The sequence below is a fragment of the Pseudochaenichthys georgianus genome, chromosome 9, assembly GCF_902827115.2.
Source record: "Pseudochaenichthys georgianus chromosome 9, fPseGeo1.2, whole genome shotgun sequence".
Classification (NCBI taxonomy): domain Eukaryota; kingdom Metazoa; phylum Chordata; class Actinopteri; order Perciformes; family Channichthyidae; genus Pseudochaenichthys; species Pseudochaenichthys georgianus.
In genome coordinates this window covers 13,973,164-13,990,524 of record NC_047511.1, presented here as the reverse complement: position 1 = coordinate 13,990,524, position 17,361 = coordinate 13,973,164, and the positions used below count along the sequence as shown (strand labels likewise).

Here is a 17,361-nt window from a genome sequence, read left to right as displayed (position 1 = left end):
AATGCACGTATACTCTAAAACCACTTAAGGGCATGAAAGTGCTTTAATTGCACCCTGGTCATAGACGTTATTGCTGATCAGCGCGGATCAAACGGACAATTCCTGCACAGCCAGAAAACTTCTTTCTCACAGTGTCTTTCCAAACCCATCAGGGTAGACCTGCTCCTTTTTCCTCTAATAGTCCCTCTCTCCTAATCTACCTGACTTCAGTACGCTGAGTGCAGAAAGGGGCAGGTATTGTCCTCCATTCTTCTCACTTACTCGTTCTGACAGTAACTAGACACGGCCCTGTATTGTCCCATTGTTGCCTTAATTACTGGTCGACTTGGGTTCAGAGGAATCAACTTACATCGCCCTATTTTCCTTGCCTATGGGAAGGTAGGCTTTTTCACATGGACCTAGAGGAGTGGTGATTATGCACCAAGCCTAGCTTTGGATTAATGTTACAGCACACACAATTGCTATTGAGAAAAAAAAAACACATTTTGAGGTTAAGTGGACGGCCACAAAGATTTAATTTCTCTAATGTGTGGATGCCAGCATTTCTTTAGGAGATCCCACAAAACCTCAGTTAAGAAATCTTTGTAACCTAGTGTGTCTCAAACTAAAGCGTTCATCCAACATGTGTTGGCCTATGAGTGGCTAATGAAGGTCATTTACTACACAAAGGAGCAACAACTGTTATCAAGAATCACTGTTAGGATGCTTTTGAGGAAATGTGCTCAAACATTGTCACCAATAGAGGGAGTAAGAGGATCAGTTACTCTTGTTTGTGCTTGGATGTGTGTGGTTATGGTAAAATAAGGAAACTATTGCATTGGCAAATAACCTGAAGCCAAGTGTAGCATTACAGTGTCCCCATATTTGAAAAAAAGCCAGCATAAGTGCCCTCTTGGTTGCTCTTCTGGAGGACATGATGTACTGAAGTGCCAAAGGCTGCACACTAAAAAAGTGGTTTGAACTACTTTCCATAAAATGCATCAAGCCTGGTAGAACTTATAATGTACTTGAACAGGTTTATACACTACCTGTAAATTGTTACAATATTATGGTATTATTATTATTATATTGATTATATTATTCAGTCACAGGTGAAGATGGCCGCAGAGAGACTTACTGATTTTTGACCTCAACTTCTGAGAGCATGTATGATTATTAAATAATAAAGTTCTCAAAGACTCAATCAGAAGCTTCGGAGATTCACAGGGCACAAGATTTTTAATTATTGGATGTCTTACAGCATTTTAAGGGAAACTTAAACAGTTTCAACTTTGTGTTTTTGACCCAAAGTGAGCCTTTGTTGTTGCACATGCACATCTACAGGAAGCTGTGTGAAAGCACGTGCACACATTTGTCAGAATCCCTTTACTTTTGCATCGAGTTGCAATGCCAGTTGTCTTTGGGTTAGGGTTAAATAGCACACCACTGCCCAGTTCATCAGAAACAAAACCAGCACTTAAACAGTTACAGAGTGAGCACTTGTTGAAATAAAAACTCAGAAACACCTTTTATGAATTAAGAAATATCAATAGCAAACATCCAGAGTGTTCCAGCTTGCTACACGTCCTTCCATGTTTGTTTTGTTCATGGTGTTCCAGTTGTAAAGCTGACCTCCTGCTGTTACCCTCTAACATGTGCAGGTTGCATGCTTGACCTCATCCTGGAGGGAAACCAATGGGTTACACATGGCACTTTAAATCCTTCCTGCGTGTGTGTGTGTGTGTGTGTGTGTGTGTGTGTGTGTGTGTGTGTGTGTGTGTGTGTGTGTGTGTGTGTGTGTGTGTGTGTGTGTGTGTGTGTGTGTGTGTGTGTGCGCGTGCGTGTGTGCGCATCTAAGCAGTCTGGGATTAATTTTGCATATCTGATAAATATTTAACTTCATAGAAAAAAGAAGGGTAGAGGTTGAGTGCATGCATACATCTTGAAGAGCATTGAACATAAACACAATAATAAGCACAACACCAGTTTAAAAAACATGCATACAGTGTTTATTTTGCAACCAGGACACGTTAAATAAAACTACAAAGATACTTCACTTATACAAAATATATATCCCATTCACATACAAAACAACAATAATTTACTGCATAAATTAAACATTTCACGTTTTTTTTGCTATTTACAATTTCATGAAAACAATGTTTTGGCCCCTCTCGATGATTTCCCACAGGGCTTCCGGTGAGGTTTTCATGTCATCGAACACTACACGACAATCACGTCAACGACAGTTTGGGAAAAGACAATTTCCACCACTCAGAAGAAAGCGTGGAATTTTTGGATTGACTGGAGGATGGGAGTTTGCATAATTCACCAGGCTGTCCAAACAAATATGCCCTTGTTAGATTTTAACTGTCAGATTCCGTTAGCTTGTGTTTGATGAGAACGCACATTAATTTCCCATCGCTCTCACATCTACGGCTCTTTTTTTTCTCCCTTTCTGTATGCATGGTCTGCTCTGAACATCACAGACCCAGGGGCATGTGTTCTTGTCTTGCAATAATTAACATGAGTTACAGTTGAGCAGACAGGGAGAATATAGCCTCACATTTTTACAAAACTTCTGATTGACAAAAGAAACGTTTTTTTTATAGGCTTCAAATGTTTTCTGATTCTTGGAAAACTGTAAATGTTCTGACTTGAATGTCCCCGTGATGCTGCATCGTGTTTCTCCTTTTGTCTCAAGTGCTCAGGTTGCTGCGCTAAGTACGTTTTCACTGAAACTGAATGCAAAACTCAAGAAGTACTATTTCATCTTGTAATTGGAAGCAAATGTAAGTGCGCTGCGGTTTTCAAACATAATTTCTATTTATCCTGTCAGAGAATGATTGGGCTGACTATCATACCTACGCCGATGGCAAGCTTGTACATTTGACCTTTCACAAGGAGTTTAAATGTCACAGCAATGCACATAAAATCATGACAGCTAGGACAGCTGGTTATATTTCTGTCTGGGGATATTGTTTGCGTTAAAATAATTTGGCTTGATATCAAGCAAGTTCAAGAGCGGTGGTGGCCCAGGCCGTAGGGACTTGGCATGGGAACCGGATGGTCACCGATTCGAGTCCCAGAATGCCTAAGTAGTACCAAGGTGCCCCTGAACAAGGCACTGTCTCCTAACCATACATAATGGCTGCCCACTGCTCCTAATACTAGAATGGGTCAATGCAGAATCCTGGGCGGCAGTAGGGACTTGGCTTGGGAACCGAAGGGTCGCAGGTTCAAGACTCGATCGAACCAAAAATACGGAGTGTTGAATGGTAGCTGTATTGAGTATGTAAGTCGCTTTGGATAAAAGCGTCTCACAAGTGTCAGTTGTGTCAAGCTGGAGAGGTGTCAGTTAGGCTTCGTGGCAATGCTGAGGTGTCCTTAACTGTACCCCCCCCCCCCGCGCCGGAACACTGGCAGCCCTTTCGCTCGGCCACCTCTTATAGTCTATAGGTTGATTGTACATGTGTGTATTTGGGCTCATGTGTAATTTTAATGTGTGAATAATGTTGTGTTTTTGTTTTAATATTTTAATTTAACTTTTTACATTTTATTTTATTTCCTTTTAATACCACTGTAAAGTGTCTTTGAGCACCTGAAAAAGCGCTTAGAAATTAAATGTATTATTATTAATTATGTTATTGTTGATACAAGTTGATCTTATTCTTAATATTAGTCTTGTAGAATTTAAGAAATGTACCACTGTGAAAAGGGGAGAAAACCATCAGTCTATACCTTTAGGCGAAGTTGAGGAGAAAGTACTTTTTTCAAATGACGAGACACAAAATGAAAGGGCGGACATAAATATCATCACTGAATTACATAATATACAACAATATTCACATCGCCTCCCGTAATTAAAAGACAACTTAATAAGAACAATATGTTCAGTAAATGTCCAAGACTACACATAAGAGCACACAAAGAAATTAGAAACAAATGTTTTTTTTTCAAAGCCTTGTCCGTTTCTACATGAAGAGTTCTATCCTAAAATGTTCATTATGATATATCCTCATGTCCATCATGTAGTAAAAATGTAAAATATCCGGAGAGGTTTTCAGTTGAGTGGAATATGTTTTAAAAGACCTAATGCTTTCAATCACTGTACAAGATGTAGCATTTTTTCTTTACTTTACATTTAAGTGGTAGCAATCCTATTTCGGAATGAAACTCTTCACATCCACGCTGATTATAAAGACTTGAGTGAGGGACCCGAAACAGATGTGATGCATCTGAGACAAGGGAAGAGGAGATCCTTAAGGCACTTGAACACCATCAAACCGAAAAGACTCCCACCCACAACCGAGCAGAAAAAGCCCTCAGATCTTCCCAAGCCTCCCTAAATGGCAGTTTGTCTGCAAACTGCACCACCCAACCCCCACTCAAGGGGAACAACACTAGTTATCTCTACACGCAAATACACATGAGTGCTGAGTGGGCGAGCGCTCTGTGATCTTTTCATTTTTATGGCGAGTGATTCATCCCCAAAGTGCTGTGATATCTACCTTCAGAATGGCGTTTCTGTATCCCGTGTCCCTCTTCTCAGAAAGCTAGTTGTTACGTGAAGCACAACAAAAAGGACACATTAGCACTTTGCATATGGACTCAAAAAGACAAATAAATAGATAACTTTGAGGGATGGGAGGATTCTGGCTTTTGGCTGTAAAGTGTGAATCAAAGTTTCTTCATCCTCTCCTTGCTGCTGATGAAGGCTGTGACTGAAGCACCGGGAAGAGGTGTACCTCCCCGTTTCCGAAACAGACAGTAAGCCGTTCATCTGCAGCAGCTTGTGTTTTCTCTGGTGAGCCTGCAGTCTGGAAGGTTTTCAGGAGGTATGCTGACTGTAAGGGACATCCATGGGCGATGGAAATGGAGCCTCACTTTCTTCCTTGTATCTCTGTCAGAGCGTCCTCTTTGGCCCCCACACTCAGTGACAGCCCTGCCTGTCCCACTCCTCTTTGGTGCTGAGCAGGGTGGGAGGGCCACTTGGGCTCAAAGGCCATTTCTTTGCAGTCACTTGTCATTAGCCACTCAGTTGTTCGTGTGGGCGCAGCGCCTCCTATAGTTTCATTGTCTGAGGGCCTGGCTCCTGACGGCCATCGTACAGAGCAGTTGTGTTTGGCGGTGGCGTTTGGTTAGTGGTGGTGCGCAGCTAGTTGCCCACCAGGGGGCTGAGGTCGCCGTGGTGGTTCTTTAGCTTCTTCTTGAAGAGGGAGATGGTGGAGGGCCGGTACAGGATGATCCAGGGCTCAGAGGACGCGGTGCTCTGACTGCAGCTGTCTGAACCGCTCACCGTTGGGATGTTCTGAGACCTGAGAGGGGAAAGGGAGAGAGAGAAGAGGAGAGCACGAGAGAGGGGGAAACAGAGGAATTAGCAAAGATGGTATTGGAAAGTCAGGGATTTGTAAATGGTGTCACACTGTCACGGTGTCATTCCATGCATGGCTTCCAATAAACTTTGACTAATGGCATTAACAGCAGTGGATGCTTTAATAGGCTTCATTATCTTCCACTTTATATGTTTAATCGAACTGAATCCACTACTATTAATGTTCCAAATCTAAACTCTTAGTTTTCTATACCTAAAAGCAGCAATGTTACCGACGTTGGTAAAATAGATATCACTGTAACTATGGAAACATATTAAACAGTGTGTCATTCAGTTAAAAAACGTAAAGGAAGATATCGCTGTGTAGTAAAAACTCTGCTTTAAACTTATTTCTAAATTCTTGGTGTTTACTAACTTAATATATAGGGGGAAGAAAAACTGGGTAACAGAAATTCATTTATTTTCATTTATAGTACATTTTTTATAAAACATTTTTTGTATTGGTTTTTCAGTTGAGTTATACTTTAAGGTAATCAACTGTTAAAAACATACTGTTCAAAAAAAAATTCTCCAATAAATTGATGTTTTCAAAATAAATGAATAATCATTTTTAATAATCGTGATATCAATTATTGACCCAAATAATCGAGATTAGGATTTTTGCCATAATCGAGCAGTCCTAGATCATCATCTGGGAATAATAGCTTATGCTTTGCTTTTCAAATCCTAAAGGGATAGCATAGTTGTGCTAATTTCCAGGTTCATATGTGTATGTTGCGCCTCTACTGGGACATGTCTCCACGCTTTAATGTTCAAAAAGCTCTTTATCCTTCTCACACTGCCTGTGCTGCAGCACCTCTGTTCACCCTCTGTCTGAAACCAGAACCCTCTGATTGCTCAACTGCTTAGAGTTACGTGGGGATGTCACTATGTTACGGAAGGAAACAAAGGAGTCCAATCGAGGTGATGAAAGAAAAAATACTTAAGATGGTCAATAGAGTAGTTTGGATTCCATTTCCTTTGTGGCTACTTTATTTCCCTGTTTAGCTGTAACTTAAGTTATGAATCACTGACAGGAAGAAACAAACGTCATGTAGCATTTCAATCATGTGTGATCATAGGAAGTCGCTGGGTTGAACCTTGGCTAAACATGAAGAACGCAATCATTTTAACTTTGTAGGATGCTACAGTCACATTCAAATGTAACCAGTGTGGGAATGTCTTCCTCGTCTTTCACATGTTCCAATATGACATGAATGAAGAATAATCCTACAGATGCTACTTTCACATTTGATGCTTGGATGATCATGCACACCTCGAAACATCCTAATACTTACTTGACCGTCATATGGAGCAGCAGCTTCGCCACCATGGCGATGACAGTCAGAATGAGGAGAGCTGCCAGAGCGTAAATGGTCCACACTGCGGAGAGGGAGCAACACCGTTAAAATCAATCAGATCGATCAGATGTATCACCAGGGTAATGAAAAGGAAGTAAAGCAGACTGAAAAGCCAAAGACGATTCAAACAGCGCTGCCGGCACACCTGTGAGCAGCCTTCAGCCAGCAATGTGTCAAGAAATAGTGATGCACTTTGCATTTGTTGAGAAGGACATCAGATCGCCCTTGGAGACAGAGCGCTCAGAGTTTGGAAAGAGTGATATTTGAGGAAAAGAGAAAAGCCTTGAACACATCAGTCCACCCTGCGCAGCTTTGACAAGACGCCTGTTTGTGATCAGCAGGGAGACCTCACCCAAAGTAACTTCAGTTGTGAGTCATTGACAGGAAAAACAAGCGTCAAGCAGAATTACATCTATGTGTGATCACAGGAAGTCACTGTGGGCAGGAGCTCCCAGAAGCCTCTCATCAAACTAAGAGGATTTCTTAAATACTTCCCGAGAAAACCAGGTCATGCAAATTGGAAGCTCGAGCTCCAAGAAACCTCCCGCAACATCCCTGCAGAGGTAGAGAGAGGTGCCGTGTATGGGGGGTGTTAACATACTAGCGCTGTGGCTGGTGATCTCGCCGCGTCCAGCCCACTGACCTGGCATGTTGTGCTCCGGTTTCCCGGGGCTGGACGTGATCACGTAGAGGATCTGGGAGGAGCGTCCGTTGGAGGTGCTGTTGGACCTCTCTGTGACGCCGCCAGCTAGCTGCGGCCCCGCCGTGCTCGAGACGTCCTCCGCTTCATCATCCTCACCTCCTTCGCCCTCCATTGCTCTGGTGTCTTGGCTTCTCAGTGCTGGGGAGACAAAGAGTGAGGTCATTTGGACAGGTTCTCATAGTAGATGTTGTTAACTTCAAGCAGATATTAACATTAATGCAACATTAATGATTATTTGGAGCAGTGTTCCATTCAATGTACGTTCAGTATTCTCGTTGTAGATCTGCTTTTGGTTTCCACCTTGTCCTGTGCAAGAGAGCTGTGGCTGTACTCACAAAGCGTACACATGCAAAGAGTTGCTTTTAGTGATGAAATTCTACTAAAGTTCTTAGTAGAATTCTTATTTTGGTGTTTCGTTAAAGTTTCCCCCTAATATTTAGAACTGGATCTTAGTAAAATGACACAATTATCTCAGTGCTTCAGTGAGCTTCTAAGGTGATAACTGATAGAGTTTTTAAAGCAGAGGACAAATTGATATATTCAAACACTGAATGACATTTTTGACACAGTTCATGAAAAGCTAGATTAGTCGACCTGTAGCAAACATGTGCCGTGACACGTTGTGGCTGATCTCATCAGAGTTGCGCACAAATGTCCCATCCAAAGCAAAAATAACACCAAATAAAAGTGATCACAACACTTAAGATATTTGGCAATTGGATAAATACAACATTGAAATTCACACAGTTACAGGGAAATATGGTGGTTACTAAAGCACATTTACATGGAAGCAAAAAACGAATTTATTTTAGGATGCACGTGTTGCCAGTTGTGACAATAATAAATAATAAAGCTCCTTTTATATTTAATTTAATTTATGTATTTAAATGTCATTTTAAAGACAAGTTTCAGTTGTATATTTAAATGCTTTTAAAGTGCTTTATTTGTTGTAAAGCACAAAATGGCAAAGTGTACTGCAAAACTACACAACTGTATGTGCATGTTTGCGCTGTAATATCCTTACCACCATATATGTTGTGAATTCTCCCCAACGTCTTTATTTCGCTCTTAGTCATTTGCATAACCATGAATAGATATGCATACAACATAAGGAATGGCTTGGAAATAAGTTCTGAGATATGGAAGAGGCTACCATCCATTACTGAAACGACTTTATCGTTCATTTTTGTCCTCTTCATGAAGTTATTCTTTCTATCTTTTTATGAATCCTGTATTCCTACTTAATTCCAGCCATATTAGAGGACTGTTAAGAATCTGATATACCTCCTCTTCTATCTATTATATCCAGGCTTTCACAGCTCCAGTTAGGCGAGCAATGTATGCTGTGCCGGAGACCCAGATGTGGAAAAGCTCTGCCATGTCATTTCTACAAGTTGAGGACACGTATCACTTAACGCCCCTTTAATTACTCCTGAGGGTAAAGTGTGCCGTTTAGCAGGCACGCAGTAAAAGGACACATCGCGCTGATCATGTCGTTGAAAGCATACACGGCAGTCACGACTCTCACGAGTGAATATTTCATGCGATTGTAAAGACACCGATCGACTTTGCAAAAACACTCATGTGTGCTGTAAACATGCGGTGTGGTGAGGGCTTCTAAGCCCCCACACATTATTCAAAGGACTGTGTGCAATAACTTATGTTTGTTTAAACCTGCGTACAGCGCCAGATGTGGCACAGTTTGTTCATAAAGCAGCAGTGCCAGAGAGCCTGAACTATTTCGACTCATTTATGAGTTCCCGGAGGAAAGCAAAATATAAATAAAATCAACTCTGCCTTTCATTTACTTCTCCTAAACACAGACGTGATTTCTTTAAAATCACCGTGTTATTTGAGAATGTTCTGAGAAACAAACTGTGGCATGTTGCACACTTCCCTCTTTCATTATCTTTTCCTAAATGTTCATTTGCAGTACGCTTTGTTTGAGAACAACACCTCAGAAATGTATCAGTTAGAAATAAATGAAGCTTTTAAAATGTGCCTCGACCTTTGGGTTGTGTCTCTTTGAATTGAGTGGGAACAAAATCACAATTGATGAGTACAAATACAAATAATTGTAATTCTCAGCTTTGATTCACATTCACAAAACACCCTAAGGCTAATCACTGCTTCTATTTAGCGGAGTTATGAGAGATAAAAAGAAAACAAATGTTTACTGCTTCTCCCTTTGACGTACTCCAGCTGCTCTGCCTCAACTCATTGTGATGTAACGAGTGTTCTTAACACATTACTGTACAGTTCAACCTGACAGTGATGTTCCCAGAACTTCCCACATGTTTCCCATTTGCAAAAGAAATACCATTCTTTAGCTGAGAGCGTTTATTCTCAAATGACTGCTTCGACTGCTAAACTTGCCATAAAATAGATATGAGCTATATTAAGTGCGTATACTTTAACTTTGTCGAACTGTTGTCTTCCTGTCTAAGTTATTTCTTTCTGCACCCAGGTCACTACAGTACGTGTTCTTATCTCTATCCCGCTGAGAGACATCAACCCTATTACAGGGGGTGACCCTTTCTCATATCATGTCACAGATTCCATTTATTGCTACACTGTGCCTCACGTAAAACAAGAACCAAGACGACAGCAGAAGGGATCGTGCCTGTCCAGAGGTCAGCGGATTTTGACCTTCCAATATTGTTTTTACTGTATTGCTCGTGGCAAGAAAGATGACAGAGGATTATAAATGAAGGCAGAGCGGAAAGAGCAGGGACAGATTGCCTCCAAGAGTAGCGAGCTGTGAGCTTGAATGTCACCTACTCTGAATGATATCACAGTGTGCTCCTCTCATGCCTCCAGAAATGAGTCTATTAAATCATTGTTGGTGCAGTCAGGCTCAATCTGAGATGACGGATAGTAATACAATAACCAGAGAACAGCTTTCCTTTTTTTACCATTCACTTTTCTACATTCTAAAGAGTAGTCGGGGGAGATGAAAACCATTATTTTCTGTGAGGTCTTTCTGAGAGCTTTTAGTCCCCCAGCTGTATGTCTGCTCTACAGTGGAATCACGTTATCATAAGTCCCGATGAATCAAGTATGTTGTATGTAGGTGGCATAAGAACTCGCTGTGCAATTCACCAAGCAGCGCGCTGGAGCAGCAAAGCAGCCTGCCGCTGCTTGATAAGAGAGTGAGTTCCTAGAAAAACAAAACATTATTTAAATGGGCAGAATCACCCGGGGCTGTGAGACATTGACTAGCAAATGGAAAGAGAAGAGGGCCTGCCAGTGGCGTGACAACTGCCTCGCCACAGCTGAAAGGCGGTAGTCCTTGAAACCAGGGCTGCCATGCAAAACTCCATCATGGAGGAGGCGCCAGCACGCACCTGTGTATGCAAATGAGCACTGTAGTTCAGGATGTTGGCTATAACTCTAACCATACATTAGAAAAGATATTGGAGACATTTTACAACATTTGTCCTTCGATGCTATCGTTCTCATTGAATATACAAAAAGTCAAAGTCCTACCTTGGTAAAGCAGAGCAAATCCCTGGGCCTGGTTGGTGCGGTCAGAGTAGAAGTACAGAATGACATAGTCTCCTGTGACGTTCACGAGCTCCCTCGGAGGGCTGCGCCAGTCGAAGCGCGCCAACACCTGGTTGTTGTTGCCGTCCAGGAGCTCCACCATGTCCGTCTGGTCGGAGATTTCAAAGAAAGTGAAGTTGAAGAGGATGGCGTAGGCTCCAGGGACGTGGATGGTCCAGTAGCAAACTCGGCCAGCCCCGTACTTGTCTGGGAAATCAGGCGAGTAGATCACTCCGGATGGAGAGGAGTAGTTTCCACCACAGGCCCCCACACGCGCTGGAAGAAAGAGTAAACACCAGATAAAATACGACCGTGTCAACATTTAGAAGCTTTTGAGATGGTTCAACAAACGGGTTTCCGTTGGTCACATGAGAGCCTCGGTAACAGAATGAATCGGTTACGGTTGGCATCGTCCCTACACATTACTTGAATGACTCATGATGTGACTGATCCACATTAAATACAGTTTATATGACAATGCTATTTTAAAGCAATGAGTCACCTCATTTTGCCTTACGTCAAAATCGCAATGAGTTCCATTAAGTGAGGTGAGAAGGTTTCAATTTGGGAAAGAGAGAGGTATTGGATCAGTATTTGGTACAGGCAGGCGACAGTTGTTGCTTCTGAAACTATGCACAATTTGATGTCTGTATTTCTGAATTTGTTTAAGTTGGTTGCCAATTACATGAGTTAAGGAACAAGGTAGCGAAAAGGTACGATAGCTTGTAATGACGTTCCTAAAACATTCAAAATGTTACTCAAATTAAAAAGATTTGACTTTTCATGCATGACAAACGGGTACTAAACATGTCCAATATTTTACAATACATTGTGTCAATGGAGAGTCTTGTGGAAGACTATAGATCACAACTGTGTGTGAGGAAAGGAGGGCTGTTGGTGACAAGGACATTTATCTCTGCCTTCTGGCGGCAAACTGAATCCTTAATTAAAGAAAGTATTTGGAGGAAGAAGGTGGAAGGTTAAGATGACAAACCCAAGGACAAGTCCCCCCCCAGCAGGGGTTGTTACCACAGATACAAGTGTATTTTGTAACTTATATTACCCTGGAAATCTTAAAATCCAAGTTGTTATGTCCCCCCCAGACTTACTGTCAAAGATGATGACCCAGCCGTCCCCCCCGCAGGGCTGTGTGTGTTCTCCGAAGCAAACATGGTTACACTCCATGCTAGGCGACTCGCCGTGGTCACGCTGTTCCACTTCGTTGCCACAGAAACAAGCATATCCTGACTCCATGCCGGCGAGCTGCAACACACAAAAGGAGTTATGTAAATCATTGCGTCAGAAATTCAAAACAAACGTTGGGCAACACTTTCCATAATGCTCTTCATTATACATGCATTTGGCATGGGGGCCGGCGAGGAAAACATTGACTGCTGAGGGAACACACTTTTAGCTGGGAACATGACGATATTCTTTTTAAAAATGTGTGTTAAATAACATTGTTAAATGAAATTATTTGCATAGTTTTATTTGTGTTAACACTCACTTCACTGCATGGAGCTCCTTCTCTTTTGAAATGAAAGTCCCTAATTGCTCTTTCTATCCTGATTACAAGGTGCTCTAATCTGAGTCTGGATAATAACAACAACCTCTCAGCCAATGAGAAGCCTCCCTTCAAACACACAGGGTGTAGAATAGAAACAGAACATAAAACATTAGTAGTGACTACCTATCTTTCAAATGAAACTGTTAGTAAACTGTTCCTGAAGCAGGAATGCGAAACATCAAAAAACCTTCACACAATCTTGACCTCGTCACTACTGGCTTCTTGTTCTCAAAAGAGCTATTGTCCCTCATTAAAAAGGACACCATTGTCCAATTTCAGGCCCTAAATGAATCCACACAATTGAAGGTACTGCATCATTTCCCACTCTGCGTATTATGCCATGGGATAGGAATGTATGGAGCTCGTGCTCGCACCATGATGTATCAAGCTACGTCCTTGTTGCATTATTCTATCTGATGGAGTAACACCAACGTCAATACTTCTGGCAGAAGCAAACAAGCGATAACTCATCAGGCATGCTCTTTGTCCAAAAAGTCACACAGGATTCCGAGCATTGACGTTTGGCATGCGCATTAAGAACGGTGAGCGTCCAAGGGTAGGCAGACGATCTGCCAATCTGCCACCACTTCCTGTAACATCTGCTGAATTGAGAGAGATGGGGGGGGGGGGGCTGTCAGTATCTGTCAATGCAGACGGAGCTGAACCGGATCTGCTGGGACAGAAAATGAACACCTGGCACTGCTTATAGTTGGGACAATGGCATGCCAGATACAGAGATGAGACAACAACGCATTGAGGAGGAGGGCCCCACCGGGCTAATAACCATTCATTTCCAGCTGTCAGCTTGATTGCGGTGATGATTTGTCATCTGCTGGTTGGTTCGAAACAGGAAGTTTGATGGCTGAATAAAGAGGGCATAGACTGCACTGGGGACCATTGTGATAGCTGTCAGGAAATTGCCCGTAAATGCCCGACGATTAACATAAAAGCTTGACTATGTCTAGAGCCAGCTCGGGTCCATTTTAGACATGACGTGGGCAATTGACTAGACACTTTTTCATTCATGAAAAAATGAGGGGGACACATTTGAATTTCCGTAGAAGTTTGAATCTCTTCTTCTACAGAAGCTGACTTCACATATAAACTTGGACGAGTTTGTTATTTAAGGTCCCCTATTATAGTGTTTTTCATCAATATATTATACGTCTCAGATATATACAAAACATGTCTCTGAAGTGTTTGGCTCAAAATACCAAACAGATCACCCATTGTAGCATTACCCATAAAGCCCTCTGTTTCCAAAGTGCTGATTGTCTGTTACTTTAGATGAAAATAAGGAGCCCCTCCCCACGCCCCTCTGAGAGATATTTGGTTAAAAAGAACACAATGGAGCTCTAGGAGGAGATTCAGGTGATAAGGTGGGGGGGGGGGGGGGGGTTACCTTGGTTGGTTATAGGCTAATGGTTACACAAATCGTTATGACATCATAAAGTGGCCAAAATCTGATCAGCTCATTTTCAGACAGGTTTTTATAGAAATGGATCAGGACAAAAAGAGAGAATCTTTTTTCCTGAAACGTTCAGAGTCTCTTTCCACAGAGGGGACACATGTCTATGTATAAAGTACATGAAAAAGTGTATTCTGCATAATAGGTGACCTTTAATTTCTCACCTTGTATCTCTGCTTCCTACAGAAGCTAATGCAGTTCTGGATGGTGAGTTTGTTGGAGGTCTCGCTGCTGCCAGACAAAGTAGGCGGGTCGCCGCTGTCTCTGAAGCAGCCCAAGTTCCCAGGCACTGTAGGGAGAAAAGTGGAGAGTGAAAAAACAATCAGTCACACACATCAACTGAGATGCTATCTGTCTAATATGCTACTTATTAGCATTTCCTGTGCAAATATGAGGGTGTTTTTTGTCATGTCCAGGTTTCCTTTTAGATTCATTGCATGATTTGTGTCTGGTCTGTATTTTAAGAAACAAAACATACCCTGCATGCCTTGAACAGTCATGTGCCTCATCCAGTTCTATCATCATGTTTGTGATGATAGAACTTGAACAATTTAGGCAAACAAAAGAACAATCCCCAGTGACACACTCGAAAGGAATCTTAAACCTCTGTGTGAATGTTTTGGTGTGATTTGCCAAGACATCAATTTGGCTTCTGAAGAAAAGAGAAGAGGAGGAGGAGTTGGGAGAGAGGGAGGGAGGGAGGGGAGGAGGGGTGAAAGGGACAGGGATGTTTTGAGTCCTAGCAAAAGGGAGCTGGAATCTAGAAAATGTACCGTGTCAGAAGGGAGCGCACGTTGCATCAGATTCGGGATTTAACATGTTCTGCATGTGTGACTGCGTGTGCGGCAACAGATCATATTTCCTCAATTCTACGTGCCAAGAAACGTTTTTTTATTATTTTTTTATGAAGCGCCTTTCCAGAAGGTATTCGACTAAACGTCTGGAAGGAGGCCAAGTCCAACACCTTAGATGTACATTAAAAGCAGGTTTAATTTGAACCCCTTCAGAGCACAAAGCGACTACAGATGAAAAACAACCCCTTGGCTAACATTTACAGAAGTGTTGATTAATGTGCACTGCCCCTGTTGAATCAATGAATACATAAACAAAAGGGATATTAGCGCATGAGCTAAAATGAATGCTACAAAGTTTTCAGCTTCAGACTTCTACTCGGGTCGAACTTTGGTCTAATTTTCATCAAACAACGCAAGCAACATCAACTTCTACTTCTGAGTTTCACTTTGTTATACCCTCTTGGTTTTCACCGTTGTTGCAGCCCATCACATCAAAAACGACTGAACTCTAAAATGTTTGTGAGGCGAGACCTGGGGATGTTTGACACAAATAGGCCAACCATCACAGATTGATCACACACCACACAGATGGAAGATGGATGTTGATACCTTTCCGGATCATATTATCCGCCTGCCTCCTTTAATCCACGTTGTATTCGTCAAATAGTAAGCAATATTTAAAGAAATCCAGCACAGTGATTAAACATGCAAGGCTTTAAACTCACCGTTATAATTAGGAAGTGCCAAAAAAGCCTTGAGGAGACTATATCCCACGTGGGATTTGTTTTTCATTGCGATTCAAACCGACTTACTCTTGTTTAATTTCCACGTTTCTGAGTTTAAACAAATTTAACAAACGGATTCAAAAGCAATTTCCGTTGCAAGTATGAAGAATCTCCCCCCGAAGATTTTCAGTCTAATTGGAATTGCTGCCATCTGACCGTAGGGGACAAAAAAGCTCATTAGGAAACGACAAGAGCAAGGATTGTGACCAAAGTAGCTGTCAATATTGGTCTGAGACATAACAAATGAAAAGCATGTGACATTACCAAACACCCTCGTTCTGTTTTCAAGTGCAGTTTAACTCAAACCTGCTTTCATACAGAGCTCAAAGTGTGATGCTTCCTAAATTCTTGCAGCAAGTTTGTGACCAACTTTTTTTTTTTTGCCCTCACAAAATGGACTTATACAGATACAAATGATATAGAAAATACAAAAAGAAAAAGAAAAAAAAAGAAAGAAAAAAAACAGTATATATATATATACTGTATATATATATATAGGGAATCCCTTTCCCATGCCACCCCGTCCCCCCCTCTTCCCACACATCTTGCCATTTCACAGAACATCCTACCTGATGTTTTTTAGCAATCGTCTGAGTTCATCTATATATTATATATATATATTATAGCATAACAATTTATAGCATAACAATTTATAGCATAACAATTTATCCACATAAAATACATTCATTCCTTTTTTTTTTTTGTGTAAACACACAATTAGTAACATTTTCCAACGACCAATCCATACGACACAAATACTTAATTTGGTTCGAACTCTCGAAAATTGGAACGATCATATTTGTGTTGAGTAACACATTTAAATATGAATGCAAACTCCATTTAGCAGAGAACTCAGTGATGCTGTCTCCCCACGAAGACAGCATGTGATCATAAGTTAGATATTACACAGGAGCATGTCCTGTCTGTCTGTGAGCAAGTCTCGCTTTGTGGACCCTGCAAAGTCTGACAACAAGCTCAGAGACGGTGGAGCGTTGTGTCCCCTGATTCTGTCTCGCCTCTGAACATCTCTGGAGCTTTTTCGTTGTTTTGTGTCTTCTCCTGTCACACATTTGCATATTGAAAGCTGCTCGCCTGATACCAGCAGGTTCCCTCCAGTGACGCAGGAAAAAAACTGAAAAACAAGATTATTTTAAAAGCGTGTCATGATTTCATTTTGAGATCTAATGGTAGGGATCAGCTCTGGGCTATAATTTAATAAAAACATATATCGTCTTTCAATGGAATGATTTATTTTGAAAGGGAATACTCCTTCATTTATCCTTTGTTTTTACAGAACATTCCGTGTTTAGTTGTAAATATGCATTGCAACGATTTTACGTTAAACTGTTAACGATCATTTTGCAACAAAAAAAAGAATTGGAGGAGAGAATACTGACAATCTTTTATTAGAAAATTGTTTAATTCACCCCCAAAAAAATGTGTTCACAATGTAGTTATCTCAAAGTGAAGATGTATTTAATGAATAACGATAAAACATGCCATATCATGACATCCATTGTTATCAAGATAGGAAATTATCTATATTTATTGTCATATCACCCAGTCCGATATCGAGGGGAACCACTCAAAACTGCCATCATGAACTGAAGCCACCCTGATAAAGACCTCACACGAGCATTGTTTTGGAGTCAATGTCAACTGTCTGGCTGGCACGAAAACCTCACGCACGACAGATGCTGAAAACGCTTTCTGTTTATGTAAGAATGAGGCACAAAGGCTTTGGGGGAAAAGGGTGACATTGTGTCCACAAGAATGTCCACCAG

At 41.4% G+C, this 17,361-nt stretch overlaps 1 protein-coding gene across 2 annotated transcripts in view; it reads right to left on the bottom strand.

Moving 5' to 3' along the window:
* Window positions 1-1,985: 1,985 nt before the first annotated feature.
* Window positions 1,986-17,361, bottom strand: part of kremen1 (kringle containing transmembrane protein 1) — a 66,707-nt gene continuing 51,331 nt past the window's right edge. Inside the window, exons 4-9 of one of the 2 annotated variants that reach the window (XM_034091601.2) lie at window positions 14,163-14,287; window positions 12,073-12,226; window positions 10,907-11,239; window positions 7,316-7,555; window positions 6,652-6,736; window positions 1,986-5,297 (exon numbers count right to left, since the gene is read on the bottom strand). In XM_034091601.2, the coding sequence (XP_033947492.1) occupies window positions 5,138-5,297; window positions 6,652-6,736; window positions 7,316-7,555; window positions 10,907-11,239; window positions 12,073-12,226; window positions 14,163-14,287 (1,097 nt within the window). In that variant the 3' untranslated portion in view covers window positions 1,986-5,137. The remainder of the gene's footprint in view (window positions 5,298-6,651; window positions 6,737-7,315; window positions 7,556-10,906; window positions 11,240-12,072; window positions 12,227-14,162; window positions 14,288-17,361) is intronic. The other variant, XM_034091602.2, reaches the window with a different exon arrangement.